The sequence below is a fragment of the Mauremys reevesii genome, linkage group 1 (genome assembly GCF_016161935.1).
Source record: "Mauremys reevesii isolate NIE-2019 linkage group 1, ASM1616193v1, whole genome shotgun sequence".
In the NCBI taxonomy this organism is placed as follows: domain Eukaryota; kingdom Metazoa; phylum Chordata; order Testudines; family Geoemydidae; genus Mauremys; species Mauremys reevesii.
Genome location: NC_052623.1, coordinates 336,837,824 through 336,850,376, shown reverse-complemented (window position 1 = coordinate 336,850,376; position 12,553 = coordinate 336,837,824). Strand labels below are relative to the sequence as shown.

The 12,553-nt window shown below is 40.7% G+C and overlaps 1 protein-coding gene across 4 annotated transcripts in view; it reads right to left on the bottom strand.

The window, feature by feature from the left end:
* Positions 1–12,553, bottom strand: part of PHTF2 (putative homeodomain transcription factor 2) — a 174,070-nt gene that overhangs the window by 22,296 nt on the left and 139,221 nt on the right. For all 4 annotated transcript variants that reach the window (XM_039517872.1, XM_039517871.1, XM_039517865.1 and 1 more), the window contains exons 11-14: positions 10,564–10,692; positions 8,628–8,900; positions 5,723–5,854; positions 945–1,031 (exon numbers count right to left, since the gene is read on the bottom strand). In XM_039517872.1, coding sequence (XP_039373806.1) covers positions 945–1,031; positions 5,723–5,854; positions 8,628–8,900; positions 10,564–10,692 — 621 coding nt within the window. The remainder of the gene's footprint in view (positions 1–944; positions 1,032–5,722; positions 5,855–8,627; positions 8,901–10,563; positions 10,693–12,553) is intronic.

Below are 12,553 nucleotides of genomic sequence, written 5' to 3'. Positions count from 1 at the left end.
TGTCATTTATTTTTTTTTCTCCTGCACCTCTGTCATGAAAATTTACTATAAGTTTCCATGCCAAAATCATAGCCTTATTTAGATTATATACCAGGAAAAGGCAGTGAAATTATTTTTGGCTAAAAAGGAAATGGAGAAACGATTGCTAGTCGATTCAAATGACAGGGCTCCTGGTGGTTAGCTGCAGACATCCAAGCAAGTGTTTACAATAAATATTAGGCTATATAAACATAGGTTTGCTTATTCCACTAGAGGGCAGGCTAATACTAGCACACTTAACAATATAATCTTTCCTGAAGAGTTCTGTGTAAGCTCTCGCACCCACACAAACTGGACCAATAAAATATATTACCACACATCTTGTCTCTCTAATATCCTGAGACCAATATGGCTACAATACTATTGCATTTCTCACAGAAATCAGGATGGCAATTTATAGCAACAGAATGAAAGGAATAGGAGCCAATATACAAACACCCGGAATGCAAATAATTAAGACACTATTAAAATATCTCACTGAATAATATTATATTATACTTTTAAAATCCCCAATTAACCCCTCCAGATTAATTTTATTACACAGAGTGCCTGCAAAAGCAGGTTTTTGACAGGTTGTGTTCTGAAATCACTAAGATCCAAAATTCATGGGGAACAGGAAAAAATGGATGAAAAAAATTATAACACGGATATGAAAACAATGTTGTAGTTTATTTTCTTTTAATTTATACTCTTGGTAGAATACATTTAGCCATACACTGGTGGTTAAAAAGTTAAACTTCTAAAATGAATAAATTGAGTTATAGTAGATATTAATCTTCTGAAAAGGCACTAACCATATTTTCACTGTATATCTTCCAGCCTGGAAGGCTTGCTTATAAAGTTTAACATTTTTAAAGAAGCATTATAAAGTCTTGATTGCCTTTACATAAATGAGGTATCCTCACCTGAGCACAGCAGGTAAATACAACTGAAATAGTCAATAAGAAGGCAGACGAAACTATTACATCGACTGACCGCTGAGGACCTCGCCGCTGAAAATAAGGGAAACATATTGAGTGAAATTCTCAGTAGTAATTAACTAAGAAACTTTGTAGATCTAGTCAGGTTCACAACCCCAGCATAGGCTGATTATGGCTCTCAGTGGCATAACCTAGAACTTTAAAAACAAAATGTATTTTAATTTTACAGTGTAGCTACACATTAATATTTCCTGAGACAATGCATCACCAATGAAGAAGAAAGGGGAAGTGGCTGGCTCAGGGAAACTATAAGAGACTATGAAACACTGGTTTGTTCAGTTCCTCAGTGATCAAAAGTTGCTAGTTAATAGTTTTCCCTAACTGCCCTATGAATGGAAAAGATATTCTGCCTCAGGCCATAGCAAAGAACTAAACTTGGGTTGACAGCAGAGTTGGAATACAGACCACTGCTATCAAGATGCCATCTACATGCATCAGTGCAACAATCTCTTTCAGTTTAAGAATACTGCATTGGGATACCAAAAGATTATCCCACATAGCCATACTATACTTCTACATGTGAAAATTCTCATGAGGGATGGAAAAAAAAAGGTCTGGGACAGGCTAATATGACTGGAAAGGCATGTTTTTATTGTTTTCAATAATCTCACTCCTGGTTACATATACAGCAAGATGATCTTGTAATTCTGGGTTTTTTTTCCTTTAAGAATTGAGTGCCCTCTGCTGGATTGAAAAATGTGTATGTTATGAACATACATTCATTTTTACTCCCCATCTTTCTTTTCCCTTCTGAAAATTTACTTCTCTGTTGCATAAATGAGAAATGTAGGAGTTTGAGTGTGAGGTACTTATTTGGGACACACTTAGAACCTGAACAAATAAGACATATAATTTCTCCTGAATCCAGTGACTCCACTTTTTTCTGGATAATGATCAAAGTGAATATTGAGAACAGCTTGTCCTAGCACAAAGTATATTAGTGCATGCATGACAATTGTGGAAAAAACAAAAAGGGGGAAATGAAAATGCCGCATATGAACGTCATTCTAAAATCTCAATGTCTTGACTCACAACGGAACATACAAGCTGCATCAAGGCAGTGTCTCTCTCTGCTTCATAACTCCCCACATTATATAACTCAAAGTTTGCACAAGTTGGCACAGTTGGCTCAAAACAGGCTCTGGAACAGCAGAATTGAACAATTAAAAAATGAATGGCTTTGGCAAAACTATCCAGGAAATCTTTAAAACAGAACGTGTCTGCGTTCTGCATGTCTTTAGGCAATGTTTTCATAAAGCAATAAGTTCATCCACAAAAATGCATGGGAGGATAATTGACAAATTGTTTTTGGACTACAATGTAGTCTATAGTTTATTAGTTGATTTAATATGGTGCAGGGGCCAAATGAACTGCATATACTGTAAAAACAAAATTTTGGCTCGATAGACTGTTTATATAACTGTGTTCAGCCTAACGTTCTACTAAAAATAGTTCTGTGCTTTTTTCTTTGAAATAATCTCTTTGTATGACCATAATGTGCTCTGCTTAGGAAAGCACCTTGTGACCATTTGAAGCTAAAGCTTGTCACTCAACTATAGAATAATGCTTCCTTCTTTGGTCTTCTGGAGTCCAAACTGGTTAACCTTCCAGATGTGTCACAAGTCTCTCCTATTTTCAAGGGTATGTGGGGAAGGAACAGGATGAGGTAAGGAGAATTTGTGAATTATGCTATAATAGTTATATGGTGGGAACAAAGTATAATTGTATAAGATGGCAGTGAATTTACTAAACCCCTGATTGTTATGTATAATGAAAGGAGAGCCTGAAGTAATGGACAGATGGTCCTAGTAGGTATGGCTTTCTTTTTTTAATTGCAGTATTGAAACACAAATATTGCAGTACTAAGTAAGCAACTACATAAAGTGAAACTGATTTCCATTGTCAGAAAGGAGAGAAATAAAGAGCATAAGCAGTAACAGGTGAGCTGTATTTCAAAACTTTCATACAATATTAACTTAAATATTATTTTAATAATATTTGTAATATGGGTAAACAAACTTGTTTACAACATTTTTAAGTTGACAGTTCCCTTTAAGAAAGTGGTGTTGGAAGGGTTCAAAATGAAGTCATGCCCTGACCTTTCTCAAACAGAAGCGTGGTGGAAGCAAAGGGGAACAGACCATTTCAGAATCACAGAGGAAAGTGGAAGACCTCCTGGCCTCCCGGGGGGGGAAGCATTTTTAACAATAGTATACTCTGGATAAAGTTAGCATTCAAGGATATAATTAAGTTGAGAAGTCTAGGCAGTGTAGCTTTTTTATATTTAATCTTAGAAAAGGAAGCTTATTCCATTAAAAAGGCCAAATACTGTAGAAAATTTGTTACTTGACATTTTCTTTCTGGGACTAATCTCTTCCCTAGACAGTAAGACTACACCTCACTTCCTGCAAAGGCTGGAGGCAGTTTAGGTCTTTTCCATGAGGCTCTAGGGCTCAGCCAACCCGTGGAGAATCTCTGTGTTGGAACTGAAGCTGCAGATAAAGACGGATGGAAAACACCTGATTCCACGATATCCTGGAAATCACTATCTGCATCTTTTCAAATCTTATAAATATGAAGGAGGCATCACTGCAATAAATTTTGCTACTCCTGATGTAGCCACCTGGTTCAATCAACTTCAGGTGAAATTGTAGTTGCTGCTCTCCACCAGTCATACAAAAGAAGATCTCTGTTGTGTACAGAGGAAAGAAGTTCCAGTGATCAGAGCACTAGCCTGGGACTCTGAAGAACTGGGTTTGATTCCGTGCTGTGCCACAGACTTCGTGTGTCTCTGGTCAAGTCACACAGTCTCTATGTCTCAGCTTCCCACCTATAAATGGGGATAATAGTACTTCCCTATCTGAGAAGTTTTCTAGGCATAAGTACATTAAAGATTGCAAAACACTCAGATGCAGTAGTAATGGATACCATATAAGTACCCACAATAGATCAGATTAGATAGACTAGATAGGGAAACTAGTTCTCCTATGTTCACCTCAATTATTAGGTGGATTATTCTTGAAAGAGGATCGGGGAATGCTCTTTCAAGTTTATGATGAACCTGTGTACTTGGTGTATAGAAGGGGTCCCCTCTTGGGTCACTTCCTGCAAGATCCTCAAAAATAGTGTTCTGGTAACTATGTCATCTAAGAACAGGTTTAAATGAGTCTGTAGAATCCTTAGCTGAACTGTTAGTAGAACCAACATTTTTATAAACATGCTGTGAATAAGTTGTTAGAGAACACTCCTGAGTCCAGAACTTCTATTTGGAAAGAAAACTGAAAGGATTATTTGCCCAGCAGCTCAGTTACTTAATTTAAGAACTTGAGATGATATCTTGAGTTTTACTTTTGGAGGTGGACTGGACCTTGGACTCGGGTGGGGGATGAGGTTTTTGGCTTTACCCTGAAGAATTGCTCATCAGGAAGGATGATTCACTTTGTGGAGTTTTAAGAAGTGAAGAAGAGGACTGATCTTCCCTTATGGAGAGGTTTCTGGAAGAGCTTTTATTGGTATGATGGGAAACAGAAACCCTAACAAGCCATTCCTTGGAAGAAGAAGGATTTGCAGATTAGGAGTAATCATGGCAGTGCTGTCTTTTTATGACTCTCGAGAGAGAGTCTCCTTGTAGATGGAGCTCTTCTTTATCTTCTGATTGCTCCATCTGATTTTACTCCTGGGGGCATTCTGCACCAAAAAATTAAAAATTCTGTGCTCAATATTTTAAAATTCTGAAAATTTTATTTGTCAAAATAACACTACATAATCATGCCAGTTTCAATTATTTTGGTATTTTACTTCCCTGTCAGCAAGTATGCCTGTAACAAAACAAACACACAAAAAATCCCCCAGGAGTAGAGTTAAAGAAACCCCTATGACAACCCAGTTCCTGTTTCTCTCCCCCTTCCCTCCCTTTCCCCAGAGCCCATCAGCAGCCCCCCCCAATACACCCAACCTCCCCTCTTCCCCAGAGCCCAACCACAGGGCCCCTCCCCAGCCCAGATATCTGCACCCGGTCCTCCCCCAGAGCCCAGCTTCAGAGTCCCCCCTTGCCCATACAACCATCCCACTCCCCCCCAAGAGCCCAGGGATCCACAGGGAGAAACAGCCTAATGCTTGGTCCCAGGCTTGCACGGAGTTTTCTGCATCCCACCCTCTCCCTTCCATCAGGGCATGCTGGGAACTGCAGCTGCCAGGAATCCTCTAGTTCCCTCTCCCTACCCCCAGCAGTGTCTTCTATTTGCAATCTGGGGCTCTGCTGAGTCCAGTGGCCCCTAGTTGTGGCTAGCAGCACTGCAGCCCATTTCTATGGGGGAAAAGGAAATTCTACATGCACAACATTAATTTCTGCAAAATTCTGTGCTGCGCAGTGGTGCAGCATTCCCCCAGGAATATGATTTATTCTGTCATAAGGGAGTCTATGATAAGGCCGGAGGCTAAACCACCACCACTGGAGTCAAAGAAAGGCACAAAGGGCTTGGTGAGGACCAGGAGCTTGTTGGAAAAGCCTGAGCTAGCTTTGTTTACTGCAACAGGTGCTGCCAAAATGTCTTGGATTAGGAGAGAAGTGAGGATATTGATAGGAAATTAGCAATTCAGAGGAGGGCAGACCTCAATGTAACAATATCATCAGCTTTCCAACAATGGGACATGCATTTATATTAACAACGTAAGAGTGATAGGAAAAAATATAGTCATTTTACCTTCAAATAGGACCGGAGAGAGAGCCACATTTTTATATTTTGCACTTTCTTCAGCCGGAAGTGAGGAATCTCTGATTTTCTTGCCCTTCTAGCAGATGTTAAATGACCAAAGAGTTTGGCAAAAAGAAGCCTCTACGAGAGACGAACAAAATTTTAGAGTTAAGTTATTATAAATTCATTAAAAAAAATGCAGTGAAACAAAGCTGAGCTCAACATGGCTTATCAATTTAGTTTCATATATTAAACATGCTACCTTAAAGAGCAGAAATACAGGTAGTGCTATACTAAAAAGAAACATCAATAAATTATATGAATCCATTACATGAATCCAACAGAATAGGAAAATTTAACTGTGCTTGCCTGAAAATTTGTATTTTACACAGATCCATTACCAAGAGAGCTGGGCAAAAGTTTATCTGCAGAAAAATGTAGTTTTGGGTCAACCAAAAGTATTCACGAATTCATGTCATGTTTACTGAATAGTTTCGACCATACACACACAAAACAAAACAAATAAAACCCAGAACTCATGCTTAGTGAGATTCCAAAGAAGCAGGGGCTTCTTCCCTTGAGAGAACTACAGAGTACAATGCACCTCTCATTGATTGTTCCATCAGGAAGAATTTTAAACACAGCTCTCTGGCTTTCAGGATGCATTCTGAAAAAGACTTATAAAATCACATACTTTCTGGGCTTATGGCCTTTTCCCAGGGGAAAAAGGCACTTATTGTGTCCATCATTTATTGGAATGATGCACAACAGCCAGGTTTCAAAACCTGGAAATTTTGCGTCAGCCATAGGGCTGATAGACCTGGTACTGGTCTAAATAAAATAACTAAATAAGTAACTAAATAAAAAACAACCTAACTCTGTCTCGCTCACATATACACAAACACAAAAAGATATATATACACAGACATATATTCATTTTTCATCAATGGGCTAACAACAATATATATATGAAAAATAAAGAAAAACTAAGTATTGTAACTACACTAGCTATATAGCCACACAGAGACTACAGTAGCTAAGAAGACAATGAAGTTGGTCTGTCTCACTGTCACAAGCTGTAAGAAAAAAACTGAGCGGTGGTTCGGGGGCAACTCCACCCTTTATGCCATTGAGCATGTTTGGTGGGGGCGGTGGGCAGAACAGCATGCAGAGTCCATTTGCAGTTCTAATAGACACTGCTACTTAAAAGATTTCCATTCCTGTGTATAGGGCACATATGTACTGGGATCCACATGCACAGATACTCGAAGAAGAATCTGTACTTTTAAGCATGGCAACTCAGAGTGATAACTGAGCAAAACAGCCTGGTAAGGAGTAGGTGACCTATAGATAGTTTCTTACCTGTGGTAGGAAAACTCCATTTCCTAGGGAAGATGGGGAAGGATAAGTAGTTATAGCTTGTGTACAGAAGCCACAGACCTCCTAATTATAGTTTCTTAGAGCTCAGTATTCTGCCTGAAAGATTATCTGCCTTTTTAAAATATATAATTGTATTATTTAATCCCTTAACTCTGATATGGACAACTGGCCTTCCTGCCTTAGGGAAAATCCACCCCCGCCAAGTCTTTGGTTTGGTCTTTTCCACTTTTATCTGTCAACCCATGCTCTATGAAGGTGAACAGGGGAACTTCAGAGAGAGGAACACAATTAAGCTAAGACACACTTCCAAAAATATTTCCAAGTGGCTAGCAATCTCTCTGCCCTCAAGCAGGCAGGGCTCATTGTCTTGTCTCTCCAGTACAGATCCCTTCTGGATCTCTCAGGCAAGGTACTGCGGGATTCAACAATGAACTCCCCAGAGGCTCTAATCCTATCTACTGTACGGAATCTATAAAATACAGATGGTTCTACATTTCCCTGGATGGCCCCATCCTGGGATATCAGTACGGATCCCTTGGGAGGCCTGTTGTTGAGATGGCAGCAGGGAGAGGAAGCTGGGCCTGACTATCCAGAGTTGGCAGTCTGTCTCACTGTCAGCCAATGCCCTCCATACACTGCCTGAGGAGAGGCAGAAGAAGAGAAGACATCTGAGCTCCTCAGTCAGAACTGTGGCTGCTGGCATGAGTTCTAATGATTTAGACACTATTTTCCATCTGAAGCATAGCCCATCTGGCATCACTCCTGTTGTGAAAACAAGAGAGGGGGAGCTGCTTGCCCTTGGAGATGGCTATTTCAATCCTGCCTGACTCCTTTCCCATACAGCAGTGTTTCCCAAACTTGGGACGCCGCTTGTGTAGGGAAAGCCCCTGGCGGGCCGGGCCAGTTTGTTTACCTGCCCCATCCGCAGGTTCTGCCGATCGTGGCTCCCGCGGTGGCTCGGCCCGTGCTGCTTCCAGCAGCCCCCATTGGCCTGAAGCAGCAAACCACAGACAGTGGGAGCCGCGATCAGTGGAACCTGCGGACAGAGCAGGTAAACAAACAGGTCCAGCCCGCCAGAGGCTTTCCCTACACAAGCGGCGTCCCAAGTTTTGGAAACACTGCTGTACGGGGTACAGGGGGATTGAGGGAACTTCAGCTCTGGGAGATGACTGAGAATTAGTTGGACAATTATTGAGCTAAAGTGTTAATCAGAAATTTGAAATAAAAGGTGAAAGTTTTCCTCAGAAAAAAACTGAAGCTGGGATATCTTACTGAGTCACTGGTTGTAAAAGAGGCTGATAAAACTAGAGGGAACTTCAAAGGGCAAGGTGTTCCCCATCTCCCAGTGATTGACAGGTCTGGTTCTGCTCCCCAAGACAATCAGTCTGAAGTGTCCACTGTAATGGATCTGTGGACCTTCACACCAAGGAGAAACGGTTTAAATGTATGTCCAAAAAAACTCAAGCATAATACTTCGTTTTCTTTTTCTTCCATAAAGGAAATGTAATAAAGAGAGGCTTGATAGTATACTTACCTGTTTGTATGTTCTCTCTGCTACACATAGCAGAAAAAAGAAAATCCATACAAGGGACACACGGACTACAAAACTTATTATAACCATAGAAAGAACCAGTATGTCTCCATTTGATCCAAATGCAATAATATAAAGTTCAGAAGCAGAATGTGTAGCTAGCTGTTCCAAATCCTTAGCTTGTGAAAGTCGAAATATAAATGGCGTTAAACCCAGGATTAAAGAGATTATGTTTCCAAAAATCTGGTATCCTATTCCTGGCATGTGGCTGTTCACCTAAAAATGGGAGAAATAAAGTTATCCATTTATTATCAGAATTAATCTCATGCCTGTTGGTGTCAACAACTTAGTTATTACTTCAGTTTAGCAATGGCAGTTCAAAAAAAAAAAAAAAAAAAAGGCCATACAAGATGTAAAATACACCTCTACCCCAATATAACGCCACCCAATATAACACGAATTTGGATATAACGCGGTAAAGCAGCGCTCCGCGAGGGCGGGGCTGTGAGCTCCGGCGGATCAAATCAAGTTCAATATAACGCGGTAAGATTTTTTGGCTCCCGAGGACAGTGTTATATCGAGGTAGAGGTGTATTTATTAAACACCTTCAAAATGTACTGTTATAGAAACAATATACCTTGAATATACAAAATGACGATGAAACTGAGGTTTAGGATGGATAGGTAGCCATAGAAACAGGTGCAAATAGGTAATGCACACTGAAAATAAAATTAATAAATAAATTTAACCTATAAATTATTGTTTTTTTTATAAAGGAACTAAAACAGATGATAGGCTGAGAGGCAGCTGAGTAATTTTATTAAAAATAAAGACAACAGTGAAATAACATATGTACCAATCAACCTAAAGGCTTTGCTTACGTGTTGTAGCTTGTTCTCCTTCCCTGCATCTTTGTCTTTTTAGAATGTAAGTTCTTTGCAGGGACAATGTCTTCCTAAATGTTTGTACGGCACCTAGCACCATGAAACCCAATCCTGCCTGGGTTTTTTGGTCTTATCACAATAGAAGGCTATATTATCTCTGTGGATAAGGCACATGTGGTTCACCTAAGCATGTAACTGTGTTGCATTCTAATGGCTTGTCCACAGAGGATAATGCTCTCAATACTGCTAAAACAAATGAAGGTTCTCTTTAGCTAAAGCTGTGTATGTCTGGATTTGGTATTGAAGTCTATTCTCTCTCTGCTGGTGTCCATATTGGTTCAGCATATGCAGGGGTAGTCAACATGCAGACCGCAGGCCAGATCCAGACCACCAGATGCTTTTGAACGGACCCCCAAATCTTTATTTACCGGTACTTATTATCATTATAGTTATTTAAAAAAAAAAAAAAAAAAAACTTCTGGCGTCTGGACCTTGACAAAAAAATAACTAACTACCCCTGACATAAGGGGTCATATCAGTCTTCTCTTAAGAGGAGAATTTTATTTGGGAACATTTTGGTGCAATCAGACGTAGCATCCATTTTCTTAAAGATTTATATAATAAAGTAAGCAATATTTTTTTCCAACCTTAACTCTAGTTTTCAAATATTTATATCTATAGCTGTATCACTAACATATTTCTAATTTTTGATATTCACATAAAACCCAGAAGTGAAATTGGGTGTTCCTAAGAGTTGGGGGACCAACATTCACAGAATGTTCAAGTGCCTGAAAACAAACCAAATAAAGACTAACAATTAAGCTCACTGTATGGATATATAGTAATTCGAATCTAAAATACATGGTTTTAAGATTAGAGATTCAATAACTCTTGTAACCACTGATGGTGACAAAATGAAATCAGAATGAGATCTCATGGAGCAAGACTTCTAAAGATATTTGCTGGAGATTATCAAAGAGAAAATCTGCCCAAAACATGATAAATTCTGAGTGCTAATTATAGTTTGCATGGAATAAAAAGAAAAGAATACTCACTCTGTTCATTATCATGCCGCTAATTTCAAGCACTGACATATCAGCTTTCTTGCAATCATTACCCTCCCATACAATGGCGCTTACTTTTTCTAGTCCTGGATTGGAACTATGAAGCCAGGGCAAATGACTCTATAAAAGCAAGGATATTCATTTGTATATAAGTATTGTATAGTTCACCAGCGAAATTTACTTCAGTGTCAATACTTCTGCTGACAAAAGAAATTACATCAGATTGTGTCTTGAATATTGTCGTAAAGAGCTTTCATGGCTGCAGATCATCACAGAATCAAAAATGCAAGATTGGAAGGGACCTTGAGAAGTATCTAGTCCATCCCCTTGCATTGAGGCGAGACTAAGTACACCTAGACTATCCCTGACAGGTGTTTGTCTAACCTGTTCTTAAAAACCTTCAATGACAGGAATTCTACAACTTTATTTGGAAGACTAGTCCAGTACTTCACTATTCTTATAGTTAGAAAAGCTTTTCTTAATACCTAATTCTCTCTTGCTGCAGATTAAGCCCATTATTTCTTGTTTTATCTTCAGTGGGTATGGAGAACAATTGTTCACAATCCTCTTTGTAACTGCCCTTTACACATTAGAAGATTATCAGTACCCCAGCCCCCATCAGTCTTCTTTTCAAGACTAAACATGCACAGGTTTGTTTGTTTTTTAACCTTTCCTCATAGGACCAGTCAGTTTTCAGACTTCACCTTCCACAATTGCCTGCACCCCTTCCGGTCGGCATGGTCTCAAGTAACCTCAGACTGTTGGGTGTTCGGTATAATATATCTGGGCTACACTATACAATTCCTCGAGTGCATCCTCAAAAGGAGTGCTTCTAGCCCCCTGGTGTTTCGCCAGGCAGGCTGAGTGGGTGAACGGGAGGTGGAGGGGCAACAATGACTGAACCCTCTGTGTCTGTCTCTCCTCCTAAAGAAACCCTGCCAGGGAGGCAAGGGTGGCTGGAACTGCTTTCTTCCCACTTGCGGCATACACAGACCTAGCGAGCAGAGGGTGGCTCAAGAATTGTTGAGTCCATGCAGCCTCGCATCCGTCAGCTCTGAAAAGAGCCCATTTCCTTAGATGGGAAGGTTATGGATGGAGGACTGCATTTCCTGGGACAACTTGAGGACTGAAGCCAGGAACTGTGCCTCATCACTATGGCCGAGGTGACAATTCTGGCTGTTGAATCGGCTGTGTCCCAGGCCCTCTGGAGAGAGCCCCTTGCTACCACAGTAACCTCCTCCAGGATGGTAGCAAATTCCTGGCCCAAGTCCTGAGGCAGGGAGTCTTTGAACTTCTTGAGGGAGTCCCACAAGTTAAAACTATCTCCCCAACAAAGCTTGGTGGTTCAACACTCTAAAGTGAAGGCTGGCTGTTGAATAAGCTTTTCTTCCAAAAAGGTCCACCCTCCAGGCATCTTTGTTTTGGGGGTTGGAACTCACTTGCCCTTGCCTGTCCTTTTTGTTGGGCGCAGATATGACAAGCAACCCTGGGGGTGGGTATACAAATACTCGAACCCTTGAGCGGGGATGAAATGTTTCTTTTCTACCCCCCTAGAAGGTGGGTGGGATAGAAGACGGGATTAGCCACAGGGCCTTCGCAATCTTTGAACCCCTTCATATACCAGCAGTGCAACCCATGATGGGGCTGCCACCGTTAGAACGTCAAAAACGTTGTCTGATTGCTCCGCCAATTCCTCCATTTCTGAGCCCAAGTTCGAAGCTACCCTTCTAAGCAGGGCTTGGTGCTCTCTAAAGTCATTGGGCAAACTAGCATGTGAGGGTCCCGCTACTGTCTCATCTGGTGACAAGGATGATGACTGCACCACTGTGGAAGGACCTGGGGCACTGTCCCCCGTAGGGGAAGGCTCCCTTGTTGTGCACACCTGCTCCTCTACCCCAGCATCAGAGTCCGGGCTGTGCACCAAACTTGGTACTGTCGGTGGAGGGAGTTGCTTCTCCGAAGCCACGAGGGAGGACTGGTG